At 35.1% G+C, this 19,458-nt stretch overlaps 1 protein-coding gene across 1 annotated transcript in view; it reads left to right on the forward strand.

Annotated features, from left to right (window-relative positions):
- Positions 1–747: 747 nt before the first annotated feature.
- Positions 748–19,458, forward strand: part of LOC125659993 (macrophage mannose receptor 1-like) — a 32,895-nt gene continuing 14,184 nt past the window's right edge. The window contains exons 1-5 of the mRNA XM_048891834.2: positions 748–983; positions 5,372–5,486; positions 8,417–8,484; positions 9,878–9,978; positions 16,555–16,809. Of these exons, the coding sequence (XP_048747791.2) occupies positions 9,963–9,978; positions 16,555–16,809 (271 nt within the window). The 5' untranslated portion in view covers positions 748–983; positions 5,372–5,486; positions 8,417–8,484; positions 9,878–9,962. The remainder of the gene's footprint in view (positions 984–5,371; positions 5,487–8,416; positions 8,485–9,877; positions 9,979–16,554; positions 16,810–19,458) is intronic.

Below are 19,458 nucleotides of genomic sequence, written 5' to 3' on the forward strand. Positions count from 1 at the left end.
TGACATTACTCCAAATGTCAGGTGCGAACCTTTTTAAACGAAATTAGAAGACAACTTCAGATATCTCAAACCCTGGATATTTCGATGTTTTGTCGAAGACCCTCGGGCTTGGAGAATTCTCATGGCTGTGTTATTATTTACAGAACACTTTTATCTCTGCAATTACATGTATGAAACATTTACTGTGATTGAATATGTAATATACTAGTATTGCAATTGTCATTGTATATGTTTGACTTATATTTTGTCTGTTGTTGTATGCCAAGGCTTCTTATTAATATTTAGGGGTACGTGCAATGCTAATTTAGTTATGATGTTCAACTTTACATTTGTTTATATATTCGCAAACCTGCCTAGATATCGAAAAGGCCCTTACCTCTGCGTGTTCAAATGATGTATTCAAAGCTACATGTACATATAGCTACACCAAACACGTCAGATCACTCATAAACAATTTACTAGTAGTCAGGGAGAAGTCAATCACTATCATATGAAATGGGATGGTGACACCAGTCCTTTTTCGACACCCACTCCATTTCAGAAACAGTTTACGGAAGTACAATTTGTTTTGCCACGTGACCCCGTTGCCTAATGTGGACATTCCACAGCTTATCAGTTTACATAAAGATAGGCTGAAAATGAAATATTCGTTTCCAATGTCATTGTAAATAATCAATGTTAACAATTTTCATAACTTAAATATTTCTTCAACTTCGTGTATTTTGTTGTACTTAATATGTCTCCTGATAATGGCATCAGGATTAATGCGTCAATCTCTTTTACGTGTATTTTATTTACTAACATTTAGCATACTTTATCCTAAAAACCACATTACCTTGGCCTTCCGTACGAGGTCCATCCATCAGACGGTGCTATATCTACAGACTTCTCTCTCTGACTCTGTATCGTTTCGTACGACTTAAGGATGACGACGTTCTTTCTTTGGTTTGTCGTCGTTTCCCACGTGGTGGCGCTTTCGCAAGGTCGGTATTCTTCTTAATTAATATGTTTCATTATTCATGTTAAGTACAATTGAATTCTTATACTCTCCATCACGTTTGAGTTCCATAGATTATGTCATTCTACTTGGCGATATGGAAAATCTCAATCAGCACTTAGAAATTAAATCCTTATGAATGTTGTCCACTGTGTTAATGCTGAGGATTATAAACTTAGTTTCATCAGTGTATATGTCTTTTTTATGGTAACTAGATGGATAGTTTGATGAAGTTAAAGAATGTGAGGTGAAACGACGCACACGTGAAATAGTTTGACTGAATACATGTATTTGATAAAGAGTTTGATTGGGGTTTTAATTGTCTCTTGGCGCAGATATAGAGGATATTCGATGTTTTGTTCTTGGATATATAATTTATTGAACGAGAGAGACAGGTGGGTTTTTTTTCACCAGTTCGAAGCAAGAATGAATACATATATTAATGAAATCCCGCCTCACTTACTCACTCCTGAAATTAATTCTATATCCAACAACAAAACCATTCAATTTCCTGTTTATTATATTTTCGTCGGTTTTTCCTAAAGCACCTTTAGCTGTCCATGTACTGACGTTCAAAAACAATACTGCACAGAAAATAGCATGTAAACTATGTACGAGAGTTCTTCAAAGGGAAATAACTCGAACGTATCTCGAAACCGGGGTATTGAAATAGTTCTGTGTGTACAAATTTCTGTTCTAATTTGAATCGTTCTGTGTGTACAAGTTTCTGTTCTAATTGAAATAGTTATGTGTATACAAATTTCTGTTCTAATTTGAATAGTTCTGTGTGCACAAGTTTCTGTTTTAATTGAAATAGTTGTGTGTGTACAAACTGTTCTAATTTGAATAGTTCTGTGTGTACAAGTTTCTGTTCTAATTGAAATAGTTCTGTGTGTACAAATTTCTGTTTTAATTTGAATAGTTCTGTGTGTACAAGTTTCTGTTCTAATTGAAATAGTTCTGTGTGTACAAATTTCTGTTTTAATTTGAATAGTTCTGTGTGTACAAATTTCTGTTCTAATTCAAATAGTTCTGTGTGTACAAATTTCTGTTTTAATTTGAATAAGTCTGTGTGTACAAATTTCTGTTTTAATTTGAATAAGTCTGTGTGTACAAATTTCTGTTCTAATTCAAATAGTTCTATGTGTACAAGTTTCTGTTTTAATTGAAATTGTTCTGTGTGTACAAATTTCTGTTTTAATTTGAATAGTTATGTGTGTACAAATTTCTGTTTTAATTTGAATAAGTCTGTGTGTACAAATTTCTGTTCTAATTCAAATAGTTCTATGTGTACAAGTTTCTGTTTTAATTGAAATTGTTCTGTGTGTACAAATTTCTGTTTTAATTTGAATAGTTATGTGTGTACAAATTTCTGTTCTAATTTGAATAGTTCTGAGTGTACAGATTTTTGTTCTAATTCAAATAGTTCTGTGTGTACAAGTTTCTGTTCTAATTCAAATAGTTCTGTGTGTACAAGTTTCTGTTCTAATTCAAATAGTTCTGTGTGTTCAAATTGTTAACGCCAAACAAGGTAAATAACCGTTAAACAATTTGAGAGGATAAGATGTTATGTATTCCAGTAGCATATTGCTATGGTGAATTAATGTTTTCATGTGTATGTACATACAATTTTGTTGAACTGTATTAATGCGTATTAAACTTCCCATATTTTGTTTGTGGTTAGAGTCATGTACAGTTGCTAACTGTTGGTTGTAGAAATAATACATACTAGTATACGAGTATAAGACTGTAGTAGTATATAATATTAAATATTTGATACACTCGTAACATGTAACCGTATACATTGTATCTGATACTCAAAAGAGAAAAAAAACACAATTTAATTTTCACGATTTTAAAACTATTTATGTTTAGACTACACGTACAATGTATTGACACATAAACTGTATTAGGCTTGTCCTTAGTACTGGGGAATAAATGGCAAATACGCAACAAGAGTATAAATATGGATGTAGGTCAGTTCTACGTCACGAGTGCTGGCACCGAACTCCGGTTAGGGAAAATTCCCGTTTCGATGCAACACCCTATTTCTTTTCTAATTTAAATAGTTCTGTGTGTACAAATTTCTGTTCTAATTCAAATAGTTTTGTGTGTACAAGTTTCTGTTCTAATTCAAATAGTTCTGTTTGTACAAGTTTCTGTTCTAATTCAAATAGTTCTGTGTGTACAAGTTTCTGTTCTAATCTAAATAGTTCTGTGTGAACAAATTTCTGTTCAAATTTGAGTAGTTCTGTTTGTACAGGTTTCTGTTCTAATTCAAATAGTTCTGTATATACAAGTTTCTCTCCTTATTTGAAAATATCTCGGTGTGTACAAGTTTTTGATATCTGTGGGAATTTTACATTTCTCCGTTTACCTGATCAAGCGGTTGAGCATCACTGAAGAGACATTATTTGTTGAAATGCGCATTTGGTACATCAAAATTGGTGTCGTGTAAGTTTTACATCATGACCCCTGGGTCGAGGCCTCTGCTGGTGGACTGTTAGTCCCCGAGGGTCTCTACAGTCCAGTAGCTAAGTACTTCGTTACTAGCTTGAAAATACGGATGTACATTTAATTGCTGTGATAAAATTTAGAAATTCATTTCAAAATTAAGGATTATCTCCCTCATGCATAGCTCTTATCCTTAGACGAATTTGACTCCACTTTTTTGCCACTCTGTTTTCCCCTATAATAGCTCTAGTAAGTTTATTGTTATTTCGGATTTCAAACATTTCGGTTGAGCATCACCGAAGAGACATTATTTGTCGAAATGCGCATCTGGTGCATCAAAATTGGTGCCGTATAAGTTTTACTGCTTAATTTGCCGTTCAGTGGTAAATTATGGAATACTGCGAGTAAAGTTGTTGACAGTTCAGTGTTACATTCTTTTTGGAGACATGACACGCTTAAACGTTGTAAACGCCACATGCAGAATGCACAAAAATCTTTTATTTTAAATATGTAACACATTTAGGATGTAATACTTACAACATACTTTTGAAACGTCTACGAATTGCTACCATGTTTTAAAATGGTACAAGAGGAAGATTTCTTAAGCATATATATGATATGTTATAACGATTTTATTACTTCTCCATCAGTATTTGATTAGCGTTGCCTAACACTTTTCCTTCCAACTACTTTAGATTCATCATTTTACGCAAATACTTATATCGCGAAATGACTTGCAGATTGCGAGTCGTCTGTTGATGAAACACTTTTACATGCAATTCAAAAATATAAAAGTAAATGCGAGAATTTTAATTCGCGAGTGGTACTTCTCGTGAAATTACGCGGCGAGAAACTCCTCGCGTGCATTTAGGAATATATGAAGAATGTACATCAATCACATATTATCACATTATAAAAATGATAAATTAATGAAGAACTTTTGGTAAATTATTTTAAAAACCTCTTCGTTTAAATATAATACCACATAGTGTTTATACAAATGAGAAGATAGGATAGAGGCTGCATAGGTTGCCTTGATTTATCAAGAGGTAGTCTATTCAAGAAACTAAACAAAATGCTGTGCTTTTTTCATGTCCCGATGGTTGACCAGTAATGAATCTACAGGTAGTAGTTAATCTAGACCGCACAAAACTTTACTCTGTTCCTTTGATAATCCATCTAATTAACATCCATCGTTTGAACTCCGTGTGTATCCGGGTTAGAATAGGTCCTCAGTACCACCTCAACCCCCCACCCCCCCCCCTCCCGGATCCGGGTTAGAGTAGGTCCTCAGTACCCCTTGTTTGTCGTAAGAGGTGACTAAATTGGGCGGTCCTTTGGATGACACCGCAAAAACCGAGGTCCCTTGTTACAACAGGCATAGCACGATAAAGACTGTAAGCGCCGAACTAGGCCTAGATTTTGCAGCCTTTCACCAGCAATGGTGACGTATCTATATGAGTGACAAATTCTCGACTCGGGCGTGAAACAATATACAATCAACCAACTATCGATAAAAATTGACACAATAGTATTATTACAAGAGCCATACTGCTACCACACTAACTCTAGGCCCCACGAGAGTGTAGTTTAGTTGTGTAGAGTTCAAATGTCAAAATACATTGTATAAGAGTTGAATCTCTCTCCGTTCGGTTGAAGCTCGGTTAACCTGAATCTCGAGTATGAGCAAAAGTGGCCCTAAATATGAACATTAAGTACCACTGTTGAAATGTAACACTCGCCGTGAACAAAGAACTAGATAATGATTAGTAACTCACAATTACATGTGCATGCAATACTAGAAATTTATGAATATAAAATATGATATAAAATTAGAATATTTAGCTACATCCAAAACTTGAAGAACATGTTGCACTTTAAATTATTGCCATGTGATTGTTTGACAATTCTTATTTCAAGACCAATGTGTATACAAGGGACAAGGATACCAACAGGATCAGAAATGGCAGGATGGTTGTGATTATGAATGTGAGTGCTTGAACTCTACCACTGGACAGTACCGGTGCAAAGAGAGGTAATATAAAGTACAATATTGGAGCATCACTCCAGTTATGTCTACATCATCAGCCCAGACCTGTGTACAACATCACCCACAATATGTGTACAACATCACCCAATATATGTGTACAACATCACCCAATATATGTGTACATCACCCACAATATATGTACAACATCACCCACAATCCCGCATTAGACATATTAAAACAAAAGTACGTACCATCTATCCTTCTGTGTTTAGTAAACCAGAAGTGATAAAAGAATTAGATAGGGTACATGAGGAATATGTTTTGGCTCCTGCTGACAAAGCTTGTAACAACATTGTCTTTGTTTGTAAGGTTCATTATTACAACTGTATTTTAAATGAACTTGGGATTAATTCCACTTTTGGTAATCGTACTTATACAATGCACTCCAACTGCGCTTTCAAAAGATGAAATTCTTCAAAACCATGCTTCAGTTTTAGACACATTTAATATCCCAGTCAATGGGTCAAATGAATATGAGTTACAGTACCTATACTGGATTCCTAAACTACATAAAACCCTTACAAAGATACATTGCTGGATCCAGTAAGTGCTCTACCAAGCCCATATGTTTGCTCCTCGTGAAAATATTAACAGCTATGAAGGAGAAACTTCAAACTTACTGTGCGACTACATATGCCAGAAGTGATGTTAATCAAATGTGTATTCTAAAAAAAATCTAAAGAACGTTTAGTAAACTTGAAATCGCAAAACTTTTACACGACCATTCCTCACGATAAATTAAACACTAGATTTTTGGATATCATAGACAGTTGTTTCTTCAACAAAAATGGAAAACGGAAATATTCATATCTGGTGATCAGTCATCCAAAAAATTACTTTGTTAAACACAATTCTGATTCCACGCACAAGTACTCTGAAGTTCAAATACAAAATACGCTAGAGTTCCTCATTGAAAATATCTCTATGGTCTTTGGTGATCAGGTCTTCCAACAGTCTGTTGGAATCACCATGGACACGGATTGTGCTCCTTTGTTATCTTACCTGTTTCTATGTTCATATGAAGCAGAATTTATTCAAAAACGTCTACATGAGAAGAAAAACGCTCTTGCTGTGGCCTTCAATTCGTCATTTAGATATATAGACGACGTTTTGTCTATTAACAATCATAACTTTCATTCATTTGTCAATTCGATATATCCCTGTGACCTCGAAATAAAAGACACCACAGAGTCGTCCACTTCTGCATCATACTTAGATATTTTATTGAAAGTAGGCTTTAATGGCAAACTGACAACTCAACTGTATGACAAATGGGATGGTTTCAGCATCTCCATCGTCAACTTCCCATATTTATGCAGCAATATTCCATTATCACCTGCATATGGTGTTTATATCTCTCAACTGATTCGATACGCAAGAGCTTCTTCTACATATGATCATTTTTTTAATCAAGACAGGCTACTGACTAATAATTTGATGTTGCAGGGGGTATCAACAGTTTTGATTAAAGTCCGCTTTTGCAAATTTATGATCATTATATTGATCCAGTTTGCCAATACAACCTATCATTGGCTCAAATGTTTCATACCGACTGTTATACCGTTCTTGGCACACTAATTTTGACTACGGATAACTCCATTTTCCTGATCAAGATATACATGTAGGGTTCACGGCGAGTGTGACCGGTCGACAGGGGATGCTTACTCCTTCTAGGCACCTGATCTCGCCTCTGGTGTGTCCAGGGATCCGTGTTTGCCCAACGCTCTAATATGTATTCCTCACAGGAATTATGAGATTTATCACTGTTCGTTATCTTCCCCTTTTCACGGACCCCTGGAAACAAAAGAGGTAGAATCAGATGTCTAGAAAGAATCAGCAGTACCTCTTGACCAATTATATCCACTGTGAACCTTCTATATTGATCCATTAACCGGAATAATTCGTAGTCAAAATCAAAAGTAAAGAATGATATGAAACATATCCAACAGCATTCAACCCAATGACGGGTTGTATTTGAAAATTAGATAATCATAACGGTCATGAAATTCTGCCTTTAGATGAGACGGTTGAAACCCTGTTACATCAACTTATTTCTCAGTATTTCATCTCAGTTTGAAATTTTCTCATAGAAAGAACATCCTCTTATGTATCGAATCAGTTGAGACATAAACACCATACAGAGGTGATAATGAAATATTGGTACATAAATATGAGGAGTTAACGACGAAGATCCTGAAGCTGAATTATTATCTGTTCATTGAAATATCTAAATTTGAAACCGATGTGAAAGACTGTGGTAAGTTTTATTTCAAGTTCACTGGATATGCCGAATCATCGTATGTATGATAGTAAATAGATCGTCGATATACGAGTACATGTATCTTGATGTGGGTAGAAGGCCACAGCAAGATATTTTTTTTTCTCAAGCAAAATCTTTTGAAAAAAATCTGGCTCCTACAAATGCAGGTCATCTAATACGGAAGCACAATTTGTGCCCAGCGGATTTTCAGTAGATATACTCATCATCATGGAAACTCATTATCATCGAGGTTCTCATAGAGACACGATTTTATAGAGATTTGTTTTCAAGAAGACTCGTTTTCACGGAGACTAGTTATCATAGAGACCCCTTATCATAGAGAATCATTATCACAGAATTTTTATCATAGAGAATCATCATCATAGAAAATCATTATCATAGAAGATCATTATCACAGAATTCTTATGACAGAGAATCATTATCACAGAATTTTTATCACAGAGAATCATTATCACAGAATTCTTATCATAGAGAATCATTATCACAGAATCATTATCACAGATCTCTTAGAAGCCCTTTATTATATAGGCATTTTATTCTAAATCTTCACAACTTGTTAATAATTTTTGCATACAAAAATAGGTACATGTATAGAAATAGTTGACTATTAGATATGATATTCATTTTACTTTAGATCTCGCACACCTCTGCTACAGATTTGTGGATCGGCCTTAGTGAGGTGGACTTTGATAGTACATACAAGTAAGAGGACATTTTTCCTTAAGTTCTTCTTTGTACAAAAGTAGGTTTTCACTCATAAATATCGGTGTCAAGTTCTTATAGTAGGATTTGTAGAATTCCTCTGTGGTTCCTCAAACCCTGGGTTTTGAATCACGAAACGATTTTACATTTCCTTAAATAACTAATATGAAATTTATATCAGTTATTGTACTTTTTCCTTTCACCACCAAAAAATAAAAAATATCAAATATTGTGGGCATTGCCTTGCAATAAAATTGAAAAATAGTAAAATAGAAAACGTATATCTTGTAATTTTAGCGTCGAGTATGTTTGATATACTTTTTTCAAGAATATAAATTGAAAATTAGGCGGTCTTCTTTGTTTATTATAGGAATAGAAATTATTGCGCTTCACATTTTTTTTTTTTAATTTTAAAATTTTACAGAGATTAACTTTTTGAATGCTAGGGTAACATGGTCTAGCTTCGACCACCTGGGTCTTTTCGACCGGTGGTGTTTTACTTCAAGGGGAAGGCAACCCCCAAAATAATTACAAGATAAATGATAGGATAAATTATATGATAAGAATTTGTCATACTATTCTGTTAATATACGACCTACATAACCTTCAGTAATAATTGGAAAACGTTAAAAATTGAAATTCCCACCATCTAGAGAGGCTGCCATGATATGGAACTCTTTTGTATTCAATACCACAAAAATCAATGATTTTGACGTCACACCGTCTGTTCCGGTTTTGATGAGATTCTACTAAAAATAGGTTGATGCCTTCCTGTCTCGTCGATTGCACTAATGAGAATGGTAGAGTGAAAAAGGTGGGGGGGTTCTCGAAATTCCTGACCCAACCAAGTCATATGAAAAGAAAATACCATGTAAACTGTGGACCCATCTGCGTTATGACAAGCTAAGGTTCGGGACATTTGTATGAAGAAACGTGTACCGTCTGCCTGGTCTGCGATTCGACTGAACGTCTTTTCTCAATTTCTTCTTGCGAAAGAACGGGCTTAAATCTATACGGCTCCAAACCTTAATTGTTCGTGATTTGTCATGTTTACGGTGTTGCTGATGAAATAAACCGGATCCGACGGTGTCAAGTCATTAATTAAACTTCAATGACCGCTTTCTTAACGGTGGGTTATTTAGAATATAAGATAAATTAATATTGATTTCATCGTTAAGTAGGGATTTTTGTTGTTAAAGACTGTCATTTATGATATCGGTAAGTAATACTTCATTCATAAAAGCAACAATGTGGTTGCCTTTCCCTTTCAGTTAATTATTTTATTGTCAGTATCATACGTTTTTCCGGAAATAAAATATTTTCCCTTATGTTTTCTCAATTTCCTCTTTGTGTTATTACAAATTTGAGTTATTGATGTTCATTTTATCACCAGGTGGTCTGATGGCCTCTCTGTATCGTACTTGAACTGGCTACCAGGGGAACCTAATGACTTCTCCGGTGCTGAAGACTGTGTGGAAATGAAGGTTTCGAATGGTGAGATTATTACAAAGAAAGTCACAATGTTATACTCTATGTGCACTTATCCTGATATAATACTGAATAATACGTTATTTGAAAAAGCCAAAGCTAGTCTATGCTTGGATTTTTCAACACCAAAATATAGATTGAACTCTATGATTATAGATATTGCCACTCATATGCTCTTGAAACCACTGCGGGTCGTGGATGATGTTCCTTCCGAAGCATGCCGCTAGTACTTTAAGCTTAAATTTACAAACAGAGAAATAGATTCCGTCAACATAAGCAATATTCTTCGTTATGAAAGAGTTCAGTCTTGTATTCCAACATATTTCAAGTTAAAGTCTACACCGTGTATTTCCTACAAATATACTTCTACTGCATCCAAACTTTATAATTATAAACAAACTTTGCAGTGCGTAGATATAGACCATCTTATACTTATTCCACCTACGTGTTCTTGTTCTTCGTCTTCTTTCAACTATAGTCCAGCTGGACATGTCATAACTGGTGATGTTGATATAGTTCAAAATGAGGACCTAAAATAACTCATTTTAAAAGGTCCCAAATACAGAGAACCTTGATCTTTCAATTGGCGACCAAACTTCATCTCCATTATAAAAAATGAAGATAACGAACAGTGATCAATCTCATAACTCCTATAAGCTATACAAAATAGAGAGTTGGGCAAACACGGACCCCTGGACACACCAGAGGTGGGATCAGGTGCTTAGGAGGAGTAAACATCCCCTGTTGACCGGTCACACCCGCCATGAGCCCTATATACTGATCAAGCTCTGATGAATCCTATCGAAGATTATGACGGACAATGGATTAAATATGAAAAAGAACTTGATTGTCAAAATGGGTGAAAATTATAAGAGGAATATTAAAATCTCGCATTAGACACATCAAAACAAAAGTATGTACCATCTATCTTTCTGTGTTTAGCAAACCATGAGTGATAAAAGAACTAGATAGATTTACATGAGGAATATATTTTGGTTCCAGCTGACTGACAAAGCTTGTAGCAACATTGTCTTTGTTTGTAAGACTCATCATTACAACTGTATTTTAAACGACCTCGGCATTTATTCCACTTTTAGTAAACTTACTTCTACTCCAACAGCCCTTTCAAAAGAAGACGTTCTTCAAAACTATACTTCAATTTTAGAAACATTTACGAGGGCTGTTCGATATGTAATGTGTATTGTACGATATCTCAAAATAGTGAAATGAACATTACATCAAAGTATTCTCCGTGGTTGAAATACATAATTCCAATCTCTGAATCCATTTCTGAAGTGCGTCACGGTACGCTGATTTAGGTAGACCTCTGAGGCACTGACACATGCCTGAGCCAAGGGCTTGTCGGGACTTGTAACAACGATCAGATAAGAACGTTTTAAGTTTTGGAAAAAGGAAAACGTAGCATGGGGCTAGATCTGAAGAGTATGGTGGGTGTGGCAAGACGGTAACCTTCTCCGACTTCAAAAATTGCTTCACAAGCTTAGATGTATGTGATGAAAGGTGAAGATAACGTACAGTGATCAATCTCATAACTCCTATAAGCAATACAATATAGAGAGTTGGCCAAACACGGATCCCGGGACACACCAGAGGTGGGATCAGGTGCCTAGGAGGAGTAAGCATCCCCTTAAGTATGCATTATCATGAAGTAGACGAACATGCCTAAATCCTGACACAGGGCGTTGTTTATGATGATATTTCTTGAGCTTCTCGGTATTGCCGACCTGTAATACTTTTGCCCTTCGGCACCGGAATTTGTACAGCTATACCATCACATGAGATGAATATGCAATAAAGAACCTTCTTTGTGCTTATGGTTCTTTTGGCAACTACAGGCCTTCTATCGTGTTTAGTAAGCCATATTTTGTTTCCAATTTTTCTTACTGGTTCGAAATAGTGAACCCATGTTTCGTTAGCAGTAACAATCTTTGCAAATTGTCTTTCATTGAATTTGGGAAACATTTGAGCAGTTGCTTAGCGGTTTGTACACGAACCCGTTTTTGGTCATCTGTCAATATATGCGGTATCCATCTGGCAGATATCTTTCTTACTTTCAAAATACGCTTCAACATGAAATCCACCTGCGATAGCGATATGCAAACAGCTTGGGCAATATCACGAATCATGTATCTGCCACCACTTTCAATTATTTCCCTGACTTTTGAGACATTTGCCTTGGCTGTTATAGTCACAGGTCGGTCAGATTTTGTTGCATCTTTGACGGACTCTGTGCCAGTCAGAAATGTCTTTCTCCATTTACGAGCTGTCTCATAAGATATTTTATCAGACCCATAAACTTCCCCCAATTCAGTAAAAAAAAATCTGCATTACCGAATGACCGAGTTTTGTGCGAACTTTTATATAAGTTCTAATTTCTTCAATATTCTCAATCCGTTTCCCAACCATTTTTACAACAGTGGTCAACGACTGGCTCTATTGAAATAACTATAAGTTTGAAACTATGTGGAGCTGAAGGCTAGTGTTTATACCGTTGGAAAGCTATTGAATAGAGCTATTCAAGAGTATTATCATCACAAAATTGTGCAAAGCGTTTTCGCGCTGTGGTACAATACACATTACATATCGAACAACCCTCGTAATATCCCAGTCAATGGGTCGGATGAATATGAGTTACCGTACCTATACTAGATTCCTACACTTCATAAAAACCCTTACAAAGATACATTGCTGGATCCAGTAAATGTTCTACCAAGCCCCTATTTTTGCTCCTCTCAAAAATATTAACAGCTGTGAAGGAGAACCTTCAAACGTATTGAGTGACTACATACATGTATTCCAAAAGTGGTGTAAATCAAATGTGTATTCTAAAAAAAAAATTCTAACGAACTTTTAGTAAACTTTAAATCACAAAACTTTTCTCAAATCAACAACATCAAAACGTATGACTTTTCTACACCTTACACGACTATTCCTCACGATAAATTAAACACTAGATTTTTTGACATCATAGACAGTTGCTTCTTCAACAAAAATGAAAAACGGAAATATTCATATCTAGTGATCAGTCATCTAAAAACTTACTTTGATAAATACCACTCTGATTCCACGCACAAGTACTCTGAAATTGAAATTAAAAATATCCTGGAGTACTTCTTGACAACATCTTCGTGGTCTTTGGTAATCAGATCTTCCAACAGTCTGTTGAATTCCCATGGGCCCGAATTGTGCTCCTTTGCTAGCTGACTTGTTTTTATATTTTCATGAAGCAGAATTCATTCAAAACATTCTACGTGCGAAGAAAAAATATCTTGCTGTGGCCTTCAATTCGACATTTAGATATATCGACGTCGTATTAGTTATTAACAATAATAATTTTCATTCATATGTCGATTCGATATATCCCTGTGAGCTCGAAATAAAAGACACCACAGAGTCGTCCACTTCTGCTTCATGCTTAGATATTTTATTGAAAGTAGATATTACGGGTAAACTATTACAACTCAACTTTATGACAAACGGGATGCTTTCAGCTTCTCCATCATCAACTACCCATATTTATGTAGCAATATTCCATTATCACCTGCATATGGTGTTTATATCTCTCAAATGATTCGATACGCAAGAGATTATTCTGCGTATCGTCAGTTTTTACATCGAGAAAGGCTACTGACAAACAAGTTGATGGTGCAGCGCTTTCAACAGTCTTGCTTCAAGTCAGCATCTCCCAAATTCTATGGTCGCTATAACGATCTAGTTTGCCAATACAACCTATAATAGGGTCAAATGCTGTCTCACTTGTTTCATACCGATTGTTAAGTCGTTCTTGTCACACTTATTTTGACTCTTGTAGTTGACATTATTTCAGAACATTTAACCACATTTGGATTTGTACAATACCTTGAATGTAAAAATTGTTTTCATATGGCACACATTGATTTGCATTCTAAAATAAAACGAAACTCGTCTGCAATTTGACCTGAATTACGAAGTGTACAAAATCTTTGATTCAAAGGAATATTTGCCCACCTGCCTGTCTTTACTGGGAGCGGATGATCGAGGTTCTGAATTTGATAAATATTTTTCTAATTTGAATAGGTGAATTTTTAAGGTATTTTTCACTACCACAGTGGGACTTAAAAATTCTATAAATTTGGCCTTTTGAATATCACTTTCCCATTTTTGAATGAATTGATCACTTAAACGTTGTTTAACAATAGCAAGGACCATATTTTTGTCTAAAGAATGTTGCCCGTCCCATATATTTGGAACACCACATGAAGACAGGATTTTGTGAATACAGCTGATCCAGGAATTGCTAATACCTTTTTTAGAATGTTGCAGACGTAAACATTTATACCATACACAGACAATTTTGTTTTCTTTACAAGTCAGTAGATTAGTCCAAAAAGAAATCATTCTCGTAAAAATATTTATGTATAATGGAAGACGCCCAGTTTCGCCATACACCATATAGAAGGGTGTACTAGTCTTTAAATGAAAAATATGTTTCAAAACTTTTTAATATATACGTTCAATAATATCAAGATCTTCATAACTCCAAATTTCACAACCGTATGTCAAAACTGGAACAACGTTTCTATCAAAAAGATCAAACAGAGATTCGATAGGTAAATGGAGATACGGGTTAGAATAGATCCTCAGTACCCCTTGCTTGACTTAAGAGGAGACTAAATGAGGCGGTACTTCGGATAAGACCGCAAAAACCGAGGCCCCGTGTTACAGCAGGTGTGGCACGATAAAGATCCCTTCCTGCTCAAGAGCCGTAAGCGCCGAACATCGCCTAAAGTTTGCAGTCCTTCACCGGCAGTGGTGAAGTCTCCATATGAGTGAAAAATTCTCGAGCGGAACGTTAAACAGTATACAATCAATCAATCAATTTACACCACCATATTGAATGGAGCGCGTTGACGTTCCTTAAATAATACACCAGGTGTGAGGAGGCTGGAGGCATCATCTCGTATACATTCAAAACCCTGAAAGACATATATTTACATTTTCTATAGTTGTATTTAGCATATTATATATTATGCCATGCCGTTAGGTTGACGGGAATTTATTTTGTTATCAAGCATTTGCAAAACAGCTTTTCAACGCTTTCCATTTTGACGTTCTAATCAATTACACGATGTCTCCACTATGGAAAACCAACTGTCACGTTATCGAAAAGGAGACTGCCTTGTAACTGTTGTTGCGGAATGCAATATAAATGATAACGGAGTGTGTGAACAAACAGGCGATTCTTAGGCACATGATCTCACCCCTGATGTGTACAGGGCTCCGTGTTTGCTCATCATTCATTTTTAATATTTATTTATGATATTGATCACAGTTCCTGATCTTCACATTTTTCCTGACACGTGTATAAGTGAACACTTCATGAATCAGATGCTTGCAACTTATTACATTTATTGAGATTATGATCATCAACATACAATTGAAATGTATTTTTGTACACATATGAAAAGGGAAAATAAGCAATGATGCATCTCATCATCGTCGCTAGCCACGGTTACTAAGTCCGGTAGTACTTACCCTACCTCAAACCGGGGTTGCATGGGCAGCGAAACCCTCTATTTTCATGAATATTTATGAAATGACGTTAAAAAAAAATGACCAATCACAGTCACAATAACATATTTTCGATATTTTAATGACTGCACTCATAACTAAAACGTGCAGTACTTGTTTACGAGTAATAACGGACAAAAACTACAAATCTGTTTACAGAAGCAAGTAAAGATTTTAAGCATTCATTGAATGAAATTCGCATTATTAGCAGTGGTTACGCTTGTAAATTCTGTGTTAATAAACTTAATCGTATTCTCAAACTTGATGAGGAAATTCGGGGTAAAGTGGATGCAAGACTAGAGTTGATCGGACAATTATCGAAAGAGAGCGGCGTGGTTACGCATACTATATGGTAAAATTATTACACCGGTGAACTCAACAAAGAGGCGTCCATTAGTTACAACAGCTAAAAAGTGTCCTGTCCAGTTTATTCTCAATCGGCAATCCTCGGATTATTCCGCTACGTTCACGCAATGGCCTCCGAAGGATTTTCTTTCCACCAAAAAAAAACCCATATTCTATCAGAGGTAGAATAGGTCGTCAGTACCCCTTTCTTGTCGTAAGAGGCAACTAAATGGGGAGGTTCTTTGGATGAGACCGCAAAATCCGAGATCCCGTGTCACAAGAGGTGAGACACGATAAGGATCCCTCCCTACTCAGAGGCCATAAGCGCTGAACATAGGCCTAACTTTTGCAGCCCTTGCTTATGACGTCTCCTTATGAATGAAACTTTTTCGAGAGGGATGTTAAACAATAGAAATCAATCAACCAATACTTAATTTTGGTACATAAATGTCATACAAAAGAATGTCATGGAGTTTCTAACAAGCTTAAAAATGTGTATGTAGAGAAAGTGTGAATAACTTACACATACAAGAGGAAGAAAAAAAAACCGGACTGGGATCTGAAGAACCAGTCTGGTATTTGAGCAACCAGTACTTTACGCCTGGACACCCTGAATATCTTAGCTGGTACTGTCCAAACTGATAATATATCTTATCTTTGATTCAGGAAAATGGAATGATGCGCATTGTTCTAAGAGAAAAGGGTTTGTGTGCAAGAAGACACCTTGGGCTGTTCCTAAAAACCCTGCACATCCATTGATCCGGGGTAACTGTCCCCCGGGGTACACGGCCGACCGATACAACAATAAGTGTTACCGAATTTTCACCACGCCCATGACCTGGTACTATGCTTCCAAGTTCTGTATGACCCAGGGCGCGGAAAAGTACTACTTGGCAAGCATCAATAGTGACCTGGATAACGGTAAGAGACCAAGCCTTACAGACAATTCCTAATGGCGCCGTGCTAACCTTGTAACATTAACAAGTAACTAGATCAATTACTAATTCCTAATGATGGTTATGTAAAACAATCTACTATTCTTTAATGAAATCATTATGTAAAACAGGCATTGCTATAGACTACAAATGTAGCAATCTCTCGTCAGATAATCAGATCAGTCACCCGTTGCTAATTCGAGATTCTAGCGTTGAATGAACTATCACAATCATCTTTGATTTGTTATCGACCTGGGTGCGCTTTTTCCAAAGCTGGTTAAATTTAAGTCTAAACCATATGAGTATATAACGTTATGGTTAAATTCTGTTGTTCAAAATCAATTTAACATACCGGTTGGCTAACACTGTGTTAATTGAGCTCATTTGCTTACCCATAATGCACTTTTACTTCCTATGTAAACAATAAAAATTTGTAAATAATTCATGGGTAAATCCACTATCTCCATTACTTATATAGATATTATACATGTACATATGTATGTATATTTTTTTCAAACTTAGATACACTTCTTTTTGCATTACGCATAGTAAATTAAAGGAGATATCAATGTATTTATTCTTCTTATTAATGAAATATTTCTTTATTCTTCTTATTACTGAAATATTTCTTTATTCTTCTTATTACTGAAATATTTCTTTATTCTTCTTATTAATGCCGGGGAATGAAATATTTCTTTATTCTTCTTATTAATGCCGGGGAATGAAATATTTCTTTATTCTTCTTATTAATGAAATATTTCTTTATTCTTCTTATGAATGAAATATTTCTTTATTTTTCTTATTAATGAAATATTTCTTTATTCTCCTTATGAATGAAATATTTCTTTTTTCTTCTTATTAATGCCGGGGAATGAAATATTTCTTTATTCCTCTTATTAATGAAATATTTCTTTATTCTTTTTATTAATGAAATATTTCTTTATTCTTCTTATTAATGAAATATTATTTTATTCTTCTTATTAATGCCGGTGAATGAAATATTTCTTTATTCTTTTTATTAATGCCGGTGAATGAAATATTTCTTTATTCTTCTTATTAATGAAATATTATTCTATTCTACTTATTAATGCCGGTGAATGAAATATTTCTTTATTCTTTTTATTAATGCCGATGAATGAAATATTTCTTTATTCTTCTTATCAATGAAATATTTCTTTATTTTTCTTTTTATTAATGAAATATTTCTTTATTCTTCTTATTACTGAAATATTTCTTTATTCTTCTTATTACTGAAATATTTCTTTATTCTTCTTATTACTGAAATATTTCTTTATTCTTCTTATTAATGCCGGGGAATGAAATATTTCTTTATTCTTCTTATGAATGAAATATTTCTTTATTCTTCTTATTAATGAAATATTTCTTTATTCTTTTTATTAATGCGGGTGAATTCGAATGGAATAAATTGATCGTTTCAAAATATAAAACAGATCTCTTGATGCTTATAGATTTTATCAATGGATATACACTGCAAGTTGAGTTCATGTACATTTATCACCGATTCCTGTCCAAAAATAACAATGTACAACCACTATAATAACGAACGGTATTTATTTGTTTTGGCGCTCTTGGCCGCGGTGATGGTTGGGGGCTACCAAAGAGACGCCCCCTCAACAATCAATCAAATGTGACGGCCCCAGATGGGCGAATTGTGCACTGGGTAAACGCAAGTGCACAACGTCACCAAATGCAAATACAATAAATCAATCAATACAAGAATTAAGATATTACATCAATCAATCAACAGTTCAACAGTTCAATCATTCAATCAGCAATTAAATCATCAATCAATACTGCAAATTTTCGAAGTTCATGGCATGAAGCTGCAGAATATTGGGTGCACTCCTCCATTTGAGTTGGGGTGCGCCGAAACGCATATCAAAAAGTACCACGACGAATATAGGACATGGAACGGTAGATCAACCTGAAAAAGAACCAAAAAACAAGCAGCAGTATGGTGCTCAGGAAAAGGGGTGGGTGGGGTGGGATATGTATAACAATTTATGCTGCACCAATTTGAATGGCCACGCCGTTTGGAAGAATGTTCCAGAAAGGAAGTGATGTGTACGTGTCAATTATATATTAGACTATTGCAGAATTAAATTTCCCGGAATAAATAAGAACAACCCCCTTTCCCTTTTAGTAAAAACTGACAATGATACAGTTACGGAGATAAATGCGCATATCCTGACAAGCTTGGATATGCGATAGTATTTCTAAAATCACCAGATCTTGTCTGCGGCAGATGGTAGGAAATGTCTGTGTATTGATTAGTTTCATTATTTAGCAGTCCATACAAGAATCATGAAAAGGGTGGCACACTAATAATCTTGGATTTTAATGAAACTTCCCATAAATCTTCATAATAATGACATATAAAGGCATGCAGAGTAAAATTCTGTCCGAGAATAGTTGCGTTGGAAAATGAAATATATGTGTTACCATATCAAACCAGTGTATAGTATTTTGTAAAGTGAAAAATTAGGGGGGAAAAAATTGATTTGTACACAAAATGAAAATAACATGTTTTCAAACATAGTGATAATCTATTTAGGTGACCCCAAAATAAAGCTACACAATAGTAAGTTATATGGTATCCGTTGAGGACTTTGGA

Source organism: Ostrea edulis, chromosome 9, assembly GCF_947568905.1.
Source record: "Ostrea edulis chromosome 9, xbOstEdul1.1, whole genome shotgun sequence".
Classification (NCBI taxonomy): Eukaryota; Metazoa; Mollusca; class Bivalvia; order Ostreida; family Ostreidae; genus Ostrea; species Ostrea edulis.